Below are 19,278 nucleotides of genomic sequence, written 5' to 3'. Positions count from 1 at the left end.
TATTGCAGATCTATTGTAATTTAAGTCACAACAAACCATTAAAAACTAAAAGTATTCCTTAAATATCAAACTAGAATAAAATGAGTTCAACAATAACAAGAATCAAACAAGAAAAACATCACAACCATACTACAAGCTTCACCCCTTATCCCTAGCTAAGGGATCTAGCCAACCATAAATAGTTAGATTAAAAACCTTAGAAGAAAGCATTAAAAACGAAAAAGAATGGAAGATGAACTCTTGGGAAGCGGCTCTGCCCTTTTGCTCTACTTTTCCAAACCCTAAATATCCTAAAAAGTGCTTAAGAAATCCCTATTTCAGATCCACAAAATTGGATGAAATTAATGCACTCTGTGTAACTTTGCATAACTCCTTCCATGTTATTAAACACCCTTCGATGACATCGAAGGGGTTTGAATCCGAAAGTCACACCTTTTCTCTGTTTCGCACTACATAAGTCTTTGTGTCATCGAACCATCCTTCGATGTCATCGAGCGAAGCTTCGATCCATCAAACAAGTCTTCGAGTCATCGAGAATGTGTCTAAAATAGTCTAGCGAGTTGCTTCAATTTTTTCAATAAATTCGATGCCATCGAGAACATTCCTTCAAATCATCAAACATGTCTTCGATTGATCGAAAAAAGCACCCAATATGTCCAGCAACCAACTCGATTTTCCCTCATGAATTCGATGTCATTGACCAGTGTTTGATGTCATCGAACGGATATTCGATGTCATCAACGGTTCTCGATGACACAATCTTTGTGATTTCTGTGCTTGTTCTTTCGACTTCCTTCCTTCTCCACTTGGTTTTCTTGGATCTTGGAGTCTTGAAATCTTCAATCTTGGTCTCCAAAGATCCCTTCTTTGCTTTGGCAACTCTCGAGCACCACACATCAATGATTTTGGATTTGAAATCTGCAACTTCACAAGCACCAACAATGGTGCAAGTTTGATGGTGAAGACAATCTACCGTTCATGACATCTTTGAATCCATTGCTCCTTTCTTAATCTTCTTTCTTCTAGATGATTTGGATCAATCCCTGGGAACTTTTGGAAGCTTAGATTTTCTTAATGGGTTGGAAGGAAGAAAAGTTCGACTAGGTTTTCTCATGCTGGCGAAGGAAGAAGAGAAGAAGGCGCAGATGTTTGATCTTCTCCTTCTTTTATATCAAAACCTAGCTCTACTAAATTTTTTAGATGGATAATGAATGGCCATGATTTAATCACGGTGTCTAGTTTCTAGAAACAACTAATGGAAATGAGGTTTTGACATCACTTTTCTATGGGAAACCCTAACCCGTTTGTTGCGAATGAAGGGATAGGATTGCTCTACATCCTACGGTTGAGATGAAGGAGGAGAGAAGCACACGAACTGGCAGACTGGCGGTAAACGGGATATGGTTTCTATTTTCATAATAGTGTCACATGCGCACCTGCTTTCGCTGGAAATTGTGTGCATGCACACGTGTTTCAACATGCGGGAGGGGCTAGGGTTAGGTCAGATTTGATGGCCGCACATGATGAACGGTTTGGATCATCCATCCGTGTAGTGACGGTGGGCCACGATCATCCAGCAACAAATAGTTGTTCGTTCAAATGCCTATAGGTGGGAAACAGAGAAATGAAGGAGAATCCTTTCCTTATCAAGTTCAATCAAGTCAACCTGATTTTACCAAGCTTCCGGGCTGGTGCTCGGGGGGCACACATATGTCGTGTACACGCACCACACCAAACTGGGGTCCGTGGTGATGTGTGATCCAATCCACTCCGTCTGGGAGGTTCTATGAGTCTTAAAGGTGGACTTGGATGGAGATGAGGCAAATCCAAAGCTCAGGTGGGCCACATCAAGTGAAACTTTTTTTAATCATTGATTCCTGACAATGTAAAGGTCATATCATTTTTTAATCTAATCATTAGTACTTCTAATAGTTCCTAAGGGAACTTTAGGTGGAATTAGTTAGGTGCTTAAGTATTTATCAACTAGATTGTGTGGTTTAAGTATGGATTAACCATCAGGCTATTAAGGACACAATGAATGGTGGATCTCATGATTCAGGTTTTAAAATCTAAGATAGACGGTTAGATTAATCCATCAAGAAGATCGAAACTCTAAAAATAGGTTTCATTGATGATGTGATGGTCTATCTTGAAAATCAACGGATGGATCTCTTGATTTAAGGATGGAGATTTCTTCCAATGATCCTAAGGGTCTTAGGGTCTGCCTAGATGAAAAATCAATGGTTGAATTGGCAGTATGATGGTCTAGATGTGGTGATCAAGTGGCAGATCCTTAAATTGGATGTTATGGTCCCAATGAAAGGTGGATTGATTTTAAACCTTACAGATATGATTTGGGTTGTCCTAGCCTAAATTCTGATTGCTAAGAAGTCATTAGGGATCCATGGCAGATTGAACTCAACTCTTAAAGGTTCAATACGGGTTGTCGTAATCCAAATCAAATGGTTAAGATGGACAAATTGTGAATCATTGGATGATGATGTGTAATGTAAGCTACATGTGTTCCTACACACATGTAAACTAATTTAAATATCCATGGTAACACCTGAGTACTGAAAAGTACGAGGTGTTACAATCTGCCCCCCTTAAGAGAATATCGTCCTCGAAATTCAACATATCATAAATAGAAATGAGGATAATATATTTCACAATGTTTTTAATCCATCACTAGCTTCCCCATGAATATATTCGTAAATACGAGTGTATATGACTGCCTACCAGAACTAGGGTCATTACAAGCCTTTACTTAGACAACCTCAGCATCGAATCAAATGATATAATCTTTCAAAAGTTTGTCCTCTTTTTGTGTTATCATAAGGAGTGGGTCGAGGGTTTTCTTATGTCTTTTCTCCCAATGAATTGGGTAGCGAATGCCTTACTAAGCTGGACAAACATACTAATAGATTTTGGCTTCAAGTGATTGTACCACTTCCGAGCAGCTCTAGTTAGCATTAGGGAGAATGCCCTACACATCACAGGTCCAGAGGCACCATGAACCTTCATCTATACTCTGAAGGATTCCAGATGTTTGGTTAGATCCCCGGAACCTGAATAGGTGATATTTGAGGCATCTAGAATCTGGAAGGTAATTGGGCTTACATGATGTCATCCATGAACGATGGCTTTGTCTGTTCAAGTAGGGCATTGATGGAGGCTGGGGCTTTTGCTCGACAGGCTTGTTAAATATCCCTGAGCTTATCCCAAATTTCTTTCATTTCTGCCCCCTAGGGAACCTCATTTTCAGTTGTAATCTCTGGGGCCTTTCCTTGAGCTCACCTTCTTTTTTCTAGTGTATGACACAAATCCGACTCAATGAGCTTGGTGGTTCCTAAGGTTTGTGTTGGGATGTGCATACTTCCTCCTCGTAGGGCCTTCATGGCGTGCGGTTCAGGGCACATAGGTGCTAGGTAGGATTGTTCAGTTGCTGCTTCTAACTTTATATGTTTATTAACAGGGAGCGCATGTTGCCTTTTTAATAGTCTCATGATGTGGTTGATGTTGCCGGTCAAACTTCCTACCTGGCTTTCGAGGGAGACAAGCCGACTTCCCCGTTTTTGGGATCTTTGCGCTATTACTGACGATGGTATCTAAGACCGCAAGGCCGACTATGAAGCCTTGGGGTTCTCAGGCTACTCCTCATGCACAGGCTCGGCTGCAGCCAGTGCCCTTCCCTTCTTTTTAGCCTGTGAGGGAGAAAAGGGGAAGAATGGTGAGCCGCGTTGATGTTGATGGGAACTTAGTTTTGTTGTTGTTCCCATGGACGGCGCCAACTGTTGTTGCTTGAATCTGGATGCATGGGTGCCACGCCTGTGGATGCACAGATACCTATATCAACAATAGGTAAAGGACACCGTGGGTGCTGATTGTGGCTAGGGACCATCCAATGCCTAAGTCAAGCAGCCAGTCTGAAAGTAGAAGTGCGACTTAAGTCAGGGTTTTTGGTGCTTACCTTTCTCCAATGGTAGTGGGTGTATTTATAGGATGCTTAGGAGGCTTCTGGACTTGCGTATCTTGGTGGGATACGTTGGATTTGCTGAAGGGTCCTTATTTGGATGGGGATCTACTTCCGAAAGTATCGTCGAACTCGCCTCGATCGGCATGATTTTTAGTTAGAATCATGCCACATTTTTCCTTTAGTGATTCGAGGCAGAATTCTCTTTGAGTTTTCTACCTTTCAAGTCGAGTTCGAATAGACCACAACACAAGAAGCAGTGGTGACAATGATCCTTGCCATTAAAACCTTGCTAGGGCCTACCGTGATGTTTATTTTCCATCCAACCTGTTCATAAGGTTACATAGATGTGGATGAAAGGAAAACATAAATATCAACTTGATCCAAAACTTCTGTGGCTCCCAAAAGTTTTCATCTATAGGCATTCAGTCTCCACTATTTCCTATGTTGTGGTCCACCTGAGTATTTAATCTACCTCATTTTTGGACTCATCACTAAAAATGATTTGTTAATAAAACATGCCCCTACACAAGGGGACGGTGTGAAGCGGATTGCGTGGTGTGCCGGATACCACAAGCCTCGGTGGTGTGTTGACGTAACCAAGTTCCATAGGTCCCAATATGATATATGTGTTGTACACAGTCCATCAATTTTTTGAGATCATTTTAGGTCATTGGACACAAAAATCAAGTAGATATAAAGCTCAAGTGGACCACATCATAGAAAGTAGGGGGACAATGGCACCCACCATTAAAAACTTCCTAGGCCCTGCCATAATGTTTATTTTCCATCCAACCTATTTAATAAGGTCACACAAACCTAGATGGAGGGATAACACTGTAGACATCCCACCTAAAATAAGGACACGCCACTCATTGAGCTTCAACTTGACTTCAATAAATTGTCTCCTACCAACTTAGAAATCATTGAAAAACCAAATGGATCAAACTGGGAGCATACTTGGCATGTGCCGGAGACAACCAAGGGACTCGATTAGTTAATACCAAATCCAGTAGCGATTTAGTCACGGCCGACATCCGAACTTCAAAACCCCTGAAACTCTCTCTATGTCACAACTGATATGCAAAAAAGGATACAATGGATCCTCTCTACCCATGGATCACTCTCTAAACCACCTAATCTTTTCGAATAATGTTGTACTGAGGCGTGAGAGGTCATATATTCAAAATTGAAGAAAGTACGGTTGTCCTTGTATACAAAATGGCCATGGTATTATTGGAGGCAAATCTTGACCAATCATGATGATTTATGATTCATTGGAAAGGTGGTCAAATGATCTTCCAAAAAAAAAAAAAGTTTCCTTTAATCTGAGTTATGATGAGGAAGATCCGACCCGTTTATCAAAACCATGCATTGCCAAGTGACTAAAGTCAGAAAAACTTTGGCCGCGCCTTAAACTAGTCAAATGGGATCCGATTGAAATGATTTCAATTGCAATAAAAAGCTCATCAGACGATGTTTCTAATAATAGTAAGATCATCAAAAGTAGGCCATTAGTCAAATTACAAACAACCGATTTTATATATTAGACAAACGTATTTTTGACACATCAAATGAGGTCCGATCGAAGTGATTCTAGACTTGTTAGAAAGCTTATCTGATTATCTTTCTAACACGATAAAAATTACAAAAAACAGACAAATAACGAAGAAGATATAAGCATTTGAATATTCGATAGGAAAAAATAAAAAATTATAATTACGTTATATATATATAAGTAATGAGCATCTTTAAACTTTTATGTATAACTATAAATATATTTTTATAAAAAAAAATAACTTAATCGTTACCTTATTATTATTATATATATAAATATATAATATTTTCATATGTATTGAAGCCAGAGGCGCCCACAACTAAAGGTGGACGCCCACAATAATGCCCGATGTAGTGAGTCGTTAGCAACAGATGCCAACGTCTATATAAGACATTCGAGTCATACAAAGATAGAGAGACATATACTAAAACAAAGAGACGGAGATACAGAGAGAGGAAAGGAGAAAAAAATAGAGAATGGGAGAGAGGAAATAAAGAGTAGAAAGAAAGAAAAATACAGAGAGGGTTTGAGGATGAAGTTTGCCTGTAGGTGCTTCCCAAAGTGGCTTAAAGGTTTCCAATGTGCCTAAATGCTGCCCAACACAAGATAAAAAGGCCATCAAAGAACTTGAAAATGCTAAGAATTCGTTCATCTCTATTTAATTTGTATTCCATTCCACACACTTTAATTACATTAACTATATATACATTTCATTCTATCTCATTCTACATTATTCTCCATATTCCATTTTTTACTTTATTTGCCTACCTAGGATCTTAAATTTTGTGAAGCAAGACTAGTTAGCATTTTTATTTTATTCACTGCATTTTACTTTATTTGCATACCCGGGGCCACTTGGCTCTATGATGTAAGGCTAAATAACATTTTTCTTATTTCTGTCTGCCCGACCCTCATGAGTTATGTGAAGTACGACCAAATATAAAATGCCAAAATTCTATTAAATCCTCCAATACTACAGACTTGTGAAGTAAAGACCACACATTGTGCGGGTAAAAAAGGATACTTAATCCCTTTCTTTTCCGTCACCAAGGCCCTTACTTGGAATCTACGGTTACAGACCAACCGCGGGAGTCACTTGAGTTAAAAAATCGTGAGATTTCTCGATTCCTAAACGATTATACGGTTCCTAGCCGATTATACATTTTATGCTTCATTTGGCTAGTGGTGACTCCAAATCAAATGCATTTTTACACTAAAGTCACTAACACACTTCGCTCACAGTAACAAAATCAATACCAAATGCAATGAAGTGAGGGCATCGCCACGCTCGCGTGCGTGTGTGGGGGAAAGCGTTCACAAACACAAATGCCAGCTATGTGGTCCCAAAGAAGTTTTCAATGGTTGGCGTTAAATCCCGAGTGCCTTACGTGGTGTGGTTCACTTTGAGCTTTTGGATCTGCCTCGTTTTTTGGCCCATGCACTAAAATGATCTCAAAAAATAGATGGACGGTGTGGATATAATACATACACCATGGTGAGGCCCCCGGAACTTGGTGAAGTCAACACACCACCGATTGGGTATCACACCACGTAATCCGCTTCCGACGTTGGTGGGATCACATCCATCTACACCAGAGCAGATATAGGAAATGGTAATGTGTATTTACAAGCCCACGCCCACATGATGAATGAATAAGCTTGGTTGTTGCACGTAATGACTTCAGGGTGGGTCCTACCTTTTCAGCGGCTCCGATGACGCATACCGTATGCACTCAATGAACGTGAGTTAACGATACACTGAATCTGTGATACACGCAAATGCTCCTAGTTTGTCTCCAACATAATAGTAGCGGGTGCGGTTCTCAGGGTTCAAGGTTGAATGATCCTTGCCGTTGATCCGTTGGGTCCCACAATGGATGAATTATTCCCCATATATTTCCCATTGGGATAATCCTAACTCTCAATTTTGGCCAACGAATAGACGGTCAAGAACTGAAATGCAACAACTATCCACGTTTAATTTTAAAAGGTCCAATATCGGTGGCGTGGATATTCCAACCTGGTAATTTCTGGGCATGGTCTGGCGCAACAGACCAACGGTTCCGATGACCTTGTACAAGTTACAAGTTGAAAAGCAGGAGTATACCATGCGTACGCTCGGATAAAGGACTATAATTCCTTTTACTGGGGTTTAGTTGGAGGGAACTACAGGGTCCTGATACACCAGGGGGTGGATAAGTGAGCCATTATTTCGTTCATTCGAAGTGGTTAAGGGCAGGGTCCATCAGGTCAATGGCATGGATCACTTAAAGGAACAGATGCATCAAGACACTAATCATACATCGTGCATCTGGACCGTACCTTCCTCGCTAAGCTATCAGCCAGAACAAACGCCATAAGAAATTACTTTTTAGGAATCTTCATGAAAGGGAAAGCTCATGTGCAACCAGGGTGCACTGAGCTCTTTAGCATGCCTTGGTGATTTTAGACACGTTGATGACCAAACCATTGATCTGGGCTGTCCATTCGTTCCTTCAACTTTTACTGTGCCTCCTTGAAACTTATACTGGTCACAGGATGCTAACCTTCCGAACATTGGTCCCCCCCTTTTATAACCGTCCGTTTGGCGACCCTTGTTGGTAATAGGATAGTGATCAAAATGGTTCGTTGGAGACCGCTGAATACCAATAGAATGCCCATGCTGAATATGGAAAGCTGCTGAAACTATGGACAGGATCTCGTGGGCCCAAGTTTCATCTCAGGACCAACTCTGAGAAACTGGATATTCCAACTGATAGTCAATTTACAGACAGCCAAACCATCCAAATTAGAGTTTCTAGTTTTAGAACAGAGGATCTTCACTGAGGAACACAGATACTCCAATAGCGTTGACTTGAAAAATCAAAGGCCGGCTATTCGTGTTTGTATCTATATCGTGGCCTCTACTCCATAAGTTTTGCACTACTTAAAAATGGTGGTGACTCACCCACCTCACACGGCACTCATGTACATATTTCAAAAATAAAACTTGATTAAACAACCAACCATCTAATTAACGGCTATAAAAAATAATGGCTAAAAGTAAAATAATGTGTGGTCCAAATCTGATGGTTAATGTTATCTCCTTGTGTCCTTACTCGCTCTGGTGGTAGACTCTTAGGAGTTTCAACGCCTAGTCAAGTGTTCGAGTACCATAGGTGGTGAAATCCCACTACGGCCTGAGTGTGTGTGGGGTGTGTGTGCGCGTGTTTTTTTATTTTTTATTTTATTTTGAAGGAATTTCGCTTGTTAGATGGAGAACTAGTTTGAACTGGGGTTTAGAACTTCGGTTTAAAGTGGCCCCCCATAGAGGAGTCATGAGAGGCAAGATAAGTCACACGTGTGCAGAGTCGTGCACATTAACCCACCAAATGCTCGACCTGTCCACTGAGGGCGTGTTTGGGCAGTGGGATTAGAAGGGGTTAGGTGGGATGGGATTCATCTGGTCGTGTGCCAATTCCTGTCCATGTTTGGGAAGAATGGAAAATCTTGGAATTAGATTAGATGGAATTGCATTGGGTCACATGCCAATTTCGCTCAATGTTAGCAAGTTGTAGGTCCCACCATGATGTGTGGGCTATATCCACACCGTCCACCCATTTTTCGAGATTATTTTAGAGCATGGGCCAAAAAATCAGGCAAATCTAAAGCTCAAGTGGATCTCACCATAGAAAGCAATGGGGATTGAATACTTACCGTTGAAAACTTCTTTGGGGCCACATAAATTTTGGATCTACCTCATTTTTAAGCCCATGCCATAAAATGAGGTTACAAAAACAAATGAACGGTTTAAATATAACACATGTATGTGATTCTCAGTAATTTCAAATGATGGTGAGTATATCTATTCAATGTACCACCATAATATCAACAAAGCATGGCATTAATCTTATCCCATGGCAACGGGGGACAATCCTGCCATGGGTAATAATTATGTTTTGTGAATCCCATCCCACCGAATCCCTTCTAATCCGGGGGCGGATTGGACACTGAACACTTCATTAGCCAGAAGGCTACTGAAGTGATGTGGCAAAACGTCATTGGTTAGGTACCAATGGTCTGTTCCCTTCGTATAAACGCAGGTGAATCTGTGAACGGATCTTTCTCCGTTTCTGCCATGCACCCACTCGGCCACGAAATCCGATTGTCATGGTGAGAAAATTCAATTGGGCCCACTGAATTTATGTGATTTATCCACACCTTTTATCCGTTTTTCCATCTAATTTTAGGTGCTGAGCCCAAAATTAAAGCTTATAAAAATCGTAAGTGGACCATACCGCAGGACACAGTGGAAATAATGATTTTCACCGTTGAAACCTTTCGAAGCCCTGAAGTGATGTTTATTTTTCATCCAAACAGTTCAAATGATCAAAAAATATGAATGAAGGTAAAAAAGAACAAATATAATCTTGGTCCAAAACTTCCGTGGCCCAAAAAAAAAAATTCAACTGATTCACACTATTTCCTTTAGCGTGTTTTTCAATGGTATAAATTCAATTCACATTGTTTCCTTTGGCGTGTTTTTCAACTGTATAAATTCAATTCACACTGTTTCCTTTGGCACGGTCAATTTTAGGTTTTTATATGCTTAGGTTTGGAGCTAAGGCCCTAAAATTATCCTATAAAATGGATGGATAAACGGGATAAAATACCTAAATCACGGTGGAGCCCATAGAGTTTACTCAGTACGCAATCAGCTCCCTTGGCCACATACCGGTTGACTCTGCATACATTTTCTTCTAGACGCGGATTTCCTGCGGAAGGCTTTGGAGAGTAGTTCATGTGAACCCACGTGGGGCTCACTGTGATATTTGTGAGAAATCCTCCCCTCCCATCTGTTTTTTGTCAAAAATGAACCATATCCAAAGCTCAAATGGGCCGTACTAAGGAAAATGTGGTTAGGGAAATTCCTACTATTAAAATCTACCTGGGTTCAACAGTGATGTTTACAAGCCATCCATATCATTAATAACATCATTCCTACTGGGATGAACTGAAATCACAAATATTAGCATGACTCAAAACTTCTGTGGCCCATGAATATTTCAACTGTGGACCTTCAATTATCACTTTTTTGGGCCACTTGAGCTCTGGAAACGGTTCATTTTTGGCTTCATGTCTTGAATTGAACTCAAAAAACAGATGGACAGGTAGGATTTCTCACAAACATCACAACGGGCCCCACCTGAGTTTCCAGCGCAACAACTTCTTTCACAGGTCACAGGAAATCCTCGTCTTTTTTTCTTAAGATAAACCATAACCGGCCGAGTACATTCACGACCTAAACGGAAAAACATCCGCTAACGGATCTCCATGGGAAGAGCATTTATTGAAAGGAAACAGCCTATTGGTATCCACTGATGCCATTTTGCGACGTCACTTAAGTAGTCTTTTGGCTACTGAAGCGTTCGGTATCCAATCCGCTCCCTTCTAATCCCACCGCCCAAACACGCCCTAAGTGGTTTAGACTGTCTAGATCATTGGCCTAAAATTAGGTCTATACTCAGATGGCCCAGCTTATTAAACAAATGAGTACCCAGGAAAGCTTTTTACTGTGCGCGCATGGAAGAGGAGGAGATCTCCTTCTCTTTTTATCTAAAGTAGCACTTAGAATCCAAACAAGGGAGATATCTCTAAAAAGGAGAAATGAAAATGAAATTACAGTTGAATGAGCTCCTTACAATCTATCAAATAAGCCTTATATAAGCAAAAGAAGCCCTAAACCTAATTTTACTGAAAATAAGACACTTCCCTGCATGGCAAAAATTACTAAAAATAGCAAAAGGATGTCCAATCTAATTAAAACTCATAAACAATACTTAAATTACTAAAGCAAGACTTCAGTTGTGAACCGGACTCTTCAAAGTCCTAAAAATAGAAAAAAAAATTTATTAAAAATAATAAGTTTCAACATTCAAGATTGAATTTTGCAAAAGCTATTTTGAAGCCAACAAAACTAGGGTGGTTGGCCAAGGTGTAGAGCTTGTTAATAACATCAAAATGTATATTCAGTGTTCAAATTATCTATGATATTATCAAAATATCTCCGATATTATCTTTATCTCCAGCTCAATGATACCGATAACACCAGTAGCAATACCATAACGCTGGTAGTATTAGAAATTTCAAGTACTAGCAATACATCGCTAAGTATCACCAACATATCAATATCACTAAAGTAATCGCCAATATTTTCAACTATGTAAATTCTAAGTGTCGCTTGTATTGCCAATGCATCAATATCGCTAATGTATCATCAAATTTTTTTACTATGTAAATTCTAGGTAATGCTTGTACCATAAGTATATTGACGATATTTCAATAATATTATCAACGTATTGATATCATCAAAATTTTCTTTATTAGAAAAAATTTATTTTAATTTTTTCTTTCATGGACACATGGTTGTATATACTGTTCAATTTGTCATTGATAATATCTCGATATTATCAATATCGCAACACGCGCAATACTGAGACCACAATCTTTCGTTTCCTTTCTAATTATTGATAATTTTTTGGTGAAATATCACGTGTTGTTGATATTTTATAATATCAATGGATATTTAGATGGAAAGTTGGATGGTTAAATGACTGGATAGAATGGTGGAACTAATTTCTTACAACAACACATGCTTTTAAAGCCCCACTAAATGAAAACTTGTTATGTATGCATTCTTTTTGTATATATATTTTTTTCTAAATATGCAAATATATACATTTTAACATTTCCTGAAGTTTCGCTGAAAATTCCACCATTTTTCCCATTTTTCCCAGCGTTTCTGGTTATTAGCGATATTATTGGAGAAATCGATATTGTTTCCGCATCCTTGGCCAACGAAACTTGTAGCAATACCAATACTTCAAACACTGGGTATATTATATATGCAAAGTGGATAACTTGTCACAAAGTTATGGCCATAAAAAACTATAGTATGACTAAAAACTTTTTTTCCCCAATTGGGGCCCCATTGATCCAAATTTGTACAGTCCTAGATCTCCATAGACTTGTCCTTTATCCATCCTACATCGTTTTTGTTTCTCACATTATGGCCAATCTCTCAAACCAAGATTGGCCTGATTTTTGGAGGAACATCTAATCCGTGTGTTCCACCTAACAGAAAACTCTGACCTCGCACACGTCCACCATATTGGCAATGGGTGCTCTACTCACATGTGGGCTTACCAAACCTCATTAGATTTAATCATCAAAATCTCATTTGATCCACACCAACGGATGAGATGTCTACTGCGGGTGTACACCTACTGAAATCTATAAGGTTCATTGAATCAAGACAGAGAGCAGATGGATCAAAATTCATCTCAATGGACTTAATTAAAAACAAAAAACAGCAGAAAGAAAAATGTTCATATTGATTGACGGATTGACAATGATCTCAATGCAGTTGTTAGAACCAGTCCTCCTTTGCAGGATGGTAATAGGAAGAACATACTGTTCTATAAAGCCCAGACAACCATGACCTTACAAGACAAACATCACTGCATGATCCAAGGTACATAGATTTCAAGAGCTTGATCAGTAGATTTCTTATGAAATGAAAAAAGTCCTAAACAGAAGCTGAAAATAGAATTCTACTTGTTACAACGGCGGAAATAGATAAAAGCACTGAAAGTCTCATTCACTTAGAAACAAATGGACACGTAACTCTGCATAAACAGATTAACACCTGCGCCGAAGTAGATGGCAATCATTTGTTCCTGAATTGGCATTCTGTAATCTGATGATCCATGTCAAGTGACAGAGGTTTGCAAATTGTTCAATGGATTCTGATATCCGACATGCATGGGTTAACACAAATAGTATAAACTATACATACCCCATTTTGGAGCTCTCAGAAGTTGGTAGGGAGAAGATGGGGTATGCATATCAAACACTGATGTGTATTGGTAGGAATAGCCTGAAAGAAAAGGGTTGAAATCATGCTTTCTGCCAAATAAACATATATATAAGAAATGACGGAAACAAATTCTGTTGGATACTTTAAAAAAAAAAAAAAAAAAAAAAAAGGGATTGAAGGGTAATCCCACAACTCCACAAAGTCGGTATTGAAAAAAGATTTGCTCATTCAACTGTACATTTAACAAGTTAGGGACTTTGTTCTACCTTCCAATGTTGTCGCCACCCGAATCCACAAGAATCGTTAGCCTCCGTGCTGTTTTCGTGAACTCACTGCAACAATACAGGAAAATTCCGAACAACAAGTTGAGGAAAGCAACAACACAAGTAGAATAAAAAATAAGAAATCTTAAAGTTAATTGCTCAAAAGATGAAAGGATTACTTCAAAATCAGAGACGAGCATCAAAGATTAAATGCCACTGCACGATTTGAAATATACAATCTCTAAGGGTGCATTTGGTTGCACCAAATAGCACGATATTTCATGATTAATCAGTCTAATTTGGTACGAAATGTCATGAAATTTCATGATACTTGGTGCAACAAAACACACACTAGGTCAGACTTATTATTCATTTATTTACAAGCCTTTAGATCAGATTTCTAAAGCTAAACTGTATAAAACTCGATCATTTCATGAGTTAGGCATAAGTCCATTGATTACCACTTTGAATGATTCATGTAGATTTTGTCGTGCTTGATGCTTGGCTCATTTCTAATGGCCGTGAAGAAATTTCACCAGTAGCTGTTTGAGATATCACATGACCAAACAGAACAAGCTAGCAATTCAAAGAAAAGAAGATCACCTGAATGGTTCATCTCCAGTGTGTTTAACTGCACCTTTTGCATCTCGGTAAAGCACATGATTCAGCATCTCTGATCTTTCTATGCCGAACATGCTTGCCAGCCTTCTGTATAGCTCTTCATATGAGCCAAGGACTGAGAGATCGAGGGTTCGACCCACATCCTCTGATTCCATGAACACCTTACAATGCCCTGTCTCGAAACCAAGCTCACCTGTCCGCCGATCCTTGTACCATGGAAACCGTTCACAGGATGAACTTTCTAGAGCCCCATCAGATGAGAAGTTCACAGTCTTGTCTGGATTCCCATCAGATGGACTGACTGTATCCCTAGAACAGCTGAGAGATATCTGCTGCTCAGTGAGTATCGGCTGTCCAAAGAGCACTAACTGGGGTGCCTTTCCTTCATTGGATTTCTTTGTGTTCTGCGAAGAATTCCCAATAGTCAGCAAGCAAGAGACATTATCATGGATGGTGGGGTTGCCAATGATGAGGCCAGTAGAGATTCTGGACGCTGGAGCAGTGTGATCAAGCCGCTGAAAACTGGCTGGAAATAGACCTGATTGAAGTTTGCTGAGATGGAGATCTGATATAATACCAAATTGGGTATGCCTGGCTCCCTGTATGCCTGCAGGAGTGCTGTCTGATGGACAACACAAGGGGCTGCTGGGCCCAAGGGGATTGCTGGAAAATGTTGGCATTGGAAATTGGCCGTCGAAGGGAAATTCTGGGTGCTGGAGGAGCCGCAACTTTTTCCTTGGTGGTGAGAAGGGAGTCAGATGGATAGCTGGCACGTTCGACACCAATTCAACCAGCCATGGGCTGACACGTTTTACATTCTGTAGCAAATCCGGTTCATCCCATGTTACCTGTCATGCATTTTTTAGCATTTAAATGATCAGAGATGGAAATGCGACAGTACAATCCAGGCTTTCAAGTTATGCATGTCAAGGTTGTGGAATCTATAGACCGTGAAGCTTGTAGGTACCAGAAATATTTTGATGCAGCAATCACAACTTTTGAATTTATTTATTTATTTTTCTAAAAGCAGAGAATACATATTCTAAGCATGCACTTCATTGCAGGACCAGCAGCAAGCGTTACAAAATAAGGATCATGACCGGCAGCAATCCAAAGTGGGAGCGAAACTTAAGTAGAAGCAAGTAGAAACTTATGCAACATAGTTCAACCTTCACAGGTAAACCAAAATGAAAATGAGAAAAAAGGCTCCTGGAAAGAATCAGTTAAAATCCAACCAGCTCCTAGTGGAAAACCTACATCTGCATGTTATATACAAGCCATAAGAGACTGAGGCACTGAGCCTATGTGCAGACTATCCCGAAGTGCTGAACCCATCCAAGTGGAGTGTGCTGCTATTTGCACCTGATATGGATCTGGAGGTCAATATGCAATCCCTGGCATGGATCTTCAATAGAGCATGGCTAGATTGCAGTCATCACAGATGTTAGTAACAAGACCCTGAAAATAAATTGCGATCTGAGGCAGACCCACATTCATGTATGGAGGCTTCCAGAATAGGGGTTTTATGTTTTCTTGGCACATCCCATAGATGGGTCCATGCCTTGGGATTGGCACTCCAATCCATCTCATACTCAATTCTTCTGAGAAAAGAGAGGTACATCCTTTTCAAATGCAGAAAACCAACAAAAGATAGTATTGAGATTTACAACAAGATAAAGGACCGGTTTAAGGTTTTGAAAAAACCCACAAGCTGAAAAGCACAAACTACCATGAACGAAACACATGCCAATTTCACAAAATCAAACAATAAAAAACACAGAAAATTCTTAGCAACAGAAGTTCTCACAAGAATGGCACCAATGAATAACTCACTAACACAAGAAGCCTAAGTACTGAGAATTTTAACTAAGGCTACAAAATCTCTAGAGAGAGAAGATTTGTACCTGAAGAAGCCTCCAAGGTGAATTAGGCCAACAGGTGGGGTCTGCAACCTGAACAGAAGATATGGTACCCATAAACCAGCTGATCCGTGAAGAATCCTCTGTCTCAAAAGCCATCTTAAACCTCATTCCTGAGCACCACTGAATTCTCATAGCTGCCCTCATAGCTGCGGCCTTCACACAGAACTCTGGAGTACTGGCCCGGGGGTAGTAAACAACCTCAAAAGGCTTCCCATTTGCAGCAAGAGTCGCTGCTTCAATAACGGATTCAGGCCTCACTCTGCCCCTACCCCTCAAGCCTCCACTGGAATTAAGATTCCCACCACTACTGTTTCTCATCAGCTTGCTTTCATCTTCCCTCAAGAAGACAGAAAACCCTCCGTATGGCGAGACACAGTTTCCAGCCGATGGATTCCATCCTGATGGTGACTCCGGCCCGCCACCTACCCCTCTCTTCGCCCTCCGGATGCCAACACAGAGATCTCCATTCTCTGTTCTCAAGAACACAATGGAATCCCCAGCAATGAGCTTCTTATGGTTCACAAAAGTGCTCCACCCAGTTGTCAGGAGATGTCGTCGAGGGGTCCCACGATAAATATGCCGGAATTTCCAAATCTCGCCGTGAACATCCTTAGCCAGGACAGTCTGAACTGGGGGGTCTGCAGAATAATCCAAGCGGGGGAAGATCGTCTCTGCACAGTAACGAGGGACAGAGAAGCCACCACCGTTGTTGGCATCCGACTGTGTCAAGGTCTTCGCGAAAGATGCAGGCTTCTCCGGAACATCGGGTCCACTGCTACCACTGAGAACGCCATCATCTTCCATATAGTCTGGCTCGTTGTTCCTCACTGGAACCAACCGGATCTTTGCATAAACCTCATCCGTTTCAGGATCAGCCATGAATTTCACCGCTGCAACCCTGCAGAGGATAAAAGGCGGAATCCTTGTGCAATTCCTAAAATCCACGTTCCCATGGGCGTGTTCCGCCTGGCCCTGAGGGAAGTAATAGACCTTCGAGTTCACTGGCGGCATCTGAACCATTCCACCAGCGCAGGCATGCCATAGCTGAGAATCCAAGCATTTTTCCACCTCTTTCATGGGTTCCTTGGGGGACTCCCCAAATGTGATCATCACAGAACAAGACAATCCCCACCAAACCTCACAGCATAAAATCAAAATTCCTCTTTTAAGGTCTATTTGTGAGAAAATGCTGTAATAATAATTAAGACAAAAAAGAAGTACCAATATCAGGGAAGAAAGCCCAGTTCAGAAAACATGACAAATCTTCCAATTCATTTGAAAATGAAAAAGATGCAGAAGAGGAGAAAGCTATGTACCTTTATCTAACCTCCTTCAATTCCCTGCCTCCGTCATCAATCCTTTCGACTCAGAACAAGAAGACTCCTTCATCAATCCTTTCGAGTCAGAACAAGAAGATAACAGAAACAAAACACTCTCCAAAGTAAAGATAGCCCCTCCTTCATTACTCAACAGCAATTCCTAATAAAATGCTGTAATCCAACAAAGAAAGTTTAAAAAAAAAAAAGAAAAAAAGAAGAAGCAATTATAAGCACAAGAAACCTTCAAATTCTCTAAAGAAAAGAGATAGACGACTGGAAATCTCATACCCTTTTTAATCTATAATCTCCTTCAATATCAGCAAAATTCCAGCAGAATCGCCAAGAGAATACCAGCTGAATCGTATCTAAATCCCCCCAAACAAGAAAAACAAAACAAATCTACCCTTAAAGTCTCCTCAATCGAGTGAAAAAGAGGGAGAGAGAAAAAAAACCACCAAAACTCTTACCCCGTCCAAGATAACCCTACCACTCTCTCAAAAAAGAAAAGAAAAAAAAAAAAGGACGTTCGAGTCCTGAACTCAAAATACTTCCTTTAAACCCCATTTTCATAGAGATTCACTAGAAGTCAGTAACCCTAATTTTGTTCACCAAAGGAAAAAAAAAATATTAAATACTTCTTTTGCTCTTTCCTTCAAAAAACACGTAACAAGCATTCTATCTTCTCAAGCTGTTTCAGAATGCAATCTCCGAATCACCAGAGAAAAAAGAAAAGAAAAAAAGAACAAAAAGAAAAAGAAAAAAGAGAGAGAGTTTTTCAAAGCTCAGATGATAAAATTTCAGTTTCTTTAAGCTTCCGGTTTTCGGAGATTTGCATCCAAGAAAAATAGACAGGAAAATCCGCTCTTCTCGAGATCTGATGAAAATTCCCGACTTCCGTCTTTTGTAGAATCCAGATTCCACCCTCACTTTGATTTCTCCCAATCTCAGACAATCAATTCAGCAGAAAATACAGGAAAAAATAAAAAAGCCTTATCGATGGCGTTCTTTTGCAGTGAGTAAGAGGAAAGGCTTCAGGAATCTTCATATTCATCAGAATCGCTGCCGAATTTCTGATTCTTGAAGGGAAATCCGTCGTTTTCGCTGCTTTTCTTCTTCGGAAATCGGGAATCTCAGAGGCCAAACCTCACCTTGAAGCAGATTCTCGATTGAGAGATTGCAGAAATGGGAGAGAAGCTGAAATCAGAACCATCTCTCTATATACCTGATTGTCGTTGTTATCTATTTTTCTCTATTTTGTTGCAGATCTGAAGAGTCTCTCTGTCTTTGTATGCCTCTCTGAGGAAGAGAACAAAAATCTCAATAGCTCAAAAGGAAAATATGTTTTTTAGATCAAATACCAGAAGAAAACGATAGCATTTATGATGTGTTTTGCTTGGAGAGTGCACTCGCGTTCTCGTGAGTTCTTTTCCGCACTCCCTTCTTACACGTGTCTAGAGGGGTGCGGATTCGGTGTATACGAGGTGAGTGGATACCTAACTGTGGGGCTCACCTTGACATAATTTTTTATGAAATCCACGCCGTCCATAAGTTTTGAAAGAGCATTTTAGGGTATTATGCAAACAATGAAGAATATCCAAATCTCAGGTGAAACACACCACAATAAACAGTAGTGAGTGAGTATTAAAAATTTCTTGTGGGCCACATAAATTTTGGATCAAGCTGATATTTGTGTGGTCCCTTCTTCGAGGTCTTTGTGACCTTATCAACAGGTTGGATTTCAACTAAACATTCTGGTGGTGCCCA

The 19,278-nt window shown here is 40.1% G+C and overlaps 1 protein-coding gene across 8 annotated transcripts; it reads right to left on the bottom strand.

The window, feature by feature from the left end:
* Window positions 1–12,498: 12,498 nt before the first annotated feature.
* Window positions 12,499–18,869, bottom strand: LOC131245947 (auxin response factor 18-like). 8 transcript variants are annotated; one of them, XM_058245763.1, is made up of 8 exons: window positions 18,737–18,869; window positions 17,803–17,879; window positions 17,512–17,685; window positions 16,178–17,384; window positions 14,256–15,121; window positions 13,656–13,721; window positions 13,369–13,478; window positions 12,867–13,269 (listed from the first exon to the last, which is right to left on the bottom strand). In XM_058245763.1, the coding sequence occupies exons 4-8, from the start codon at window positions 17,303–17,305 to the stop codon at window positions 13,175–13,177; spliced, it is 2,265 nt and encodes a 754-aa protein (XP_058101746.1). In that variant the 5' UTR covers window positions 17,306–17,384; window positions 17,512–17,685; window positions 17,803–17,879; window positions 18,737–18,869; the 3' UTR covers window positions 12,867–13,174. The 8 variants fall into 8 exon arrangements, 7 of the variants coding, with proteins under 7 accessions (XP_058101749.1, XP_058101746.1, XP_058101747.1 ...); XM_058245764.1 differs by having other exon boundaries at window positions 17,512–17,674; XM_058245766.1 differs by lacking the exon at window positions 12,867–13,269 and adding an exon at window positions 12,499–12,803 and having other exon boundaries at window positions 17,803–18,861.
* Between the last annotated feature and the right edge of the window lie 409 nt (window positions 18,870–19,278).

The sequence above is a fragment of the Magnolia sinica genome, chromosome 5 (genome assembly GCF_029962835.1).
Source record: "Magnolia sinica isolate HGM2019 chromosome 5, MsV1, whole genome shotgun sequence".
NCBI classification, from domain to species: domain Eukaryota; kingdom Viridiplantae; phylum Streptophyta; class Magnoliopsida; order Magnoliales; family Magnoliaceae; genus Magnolia; species Magnolia sinica.
Note: the sequence above shows the minus strand (reverse complement) of the source record. Positions and strands in the feature narration are given on the sequence as shown.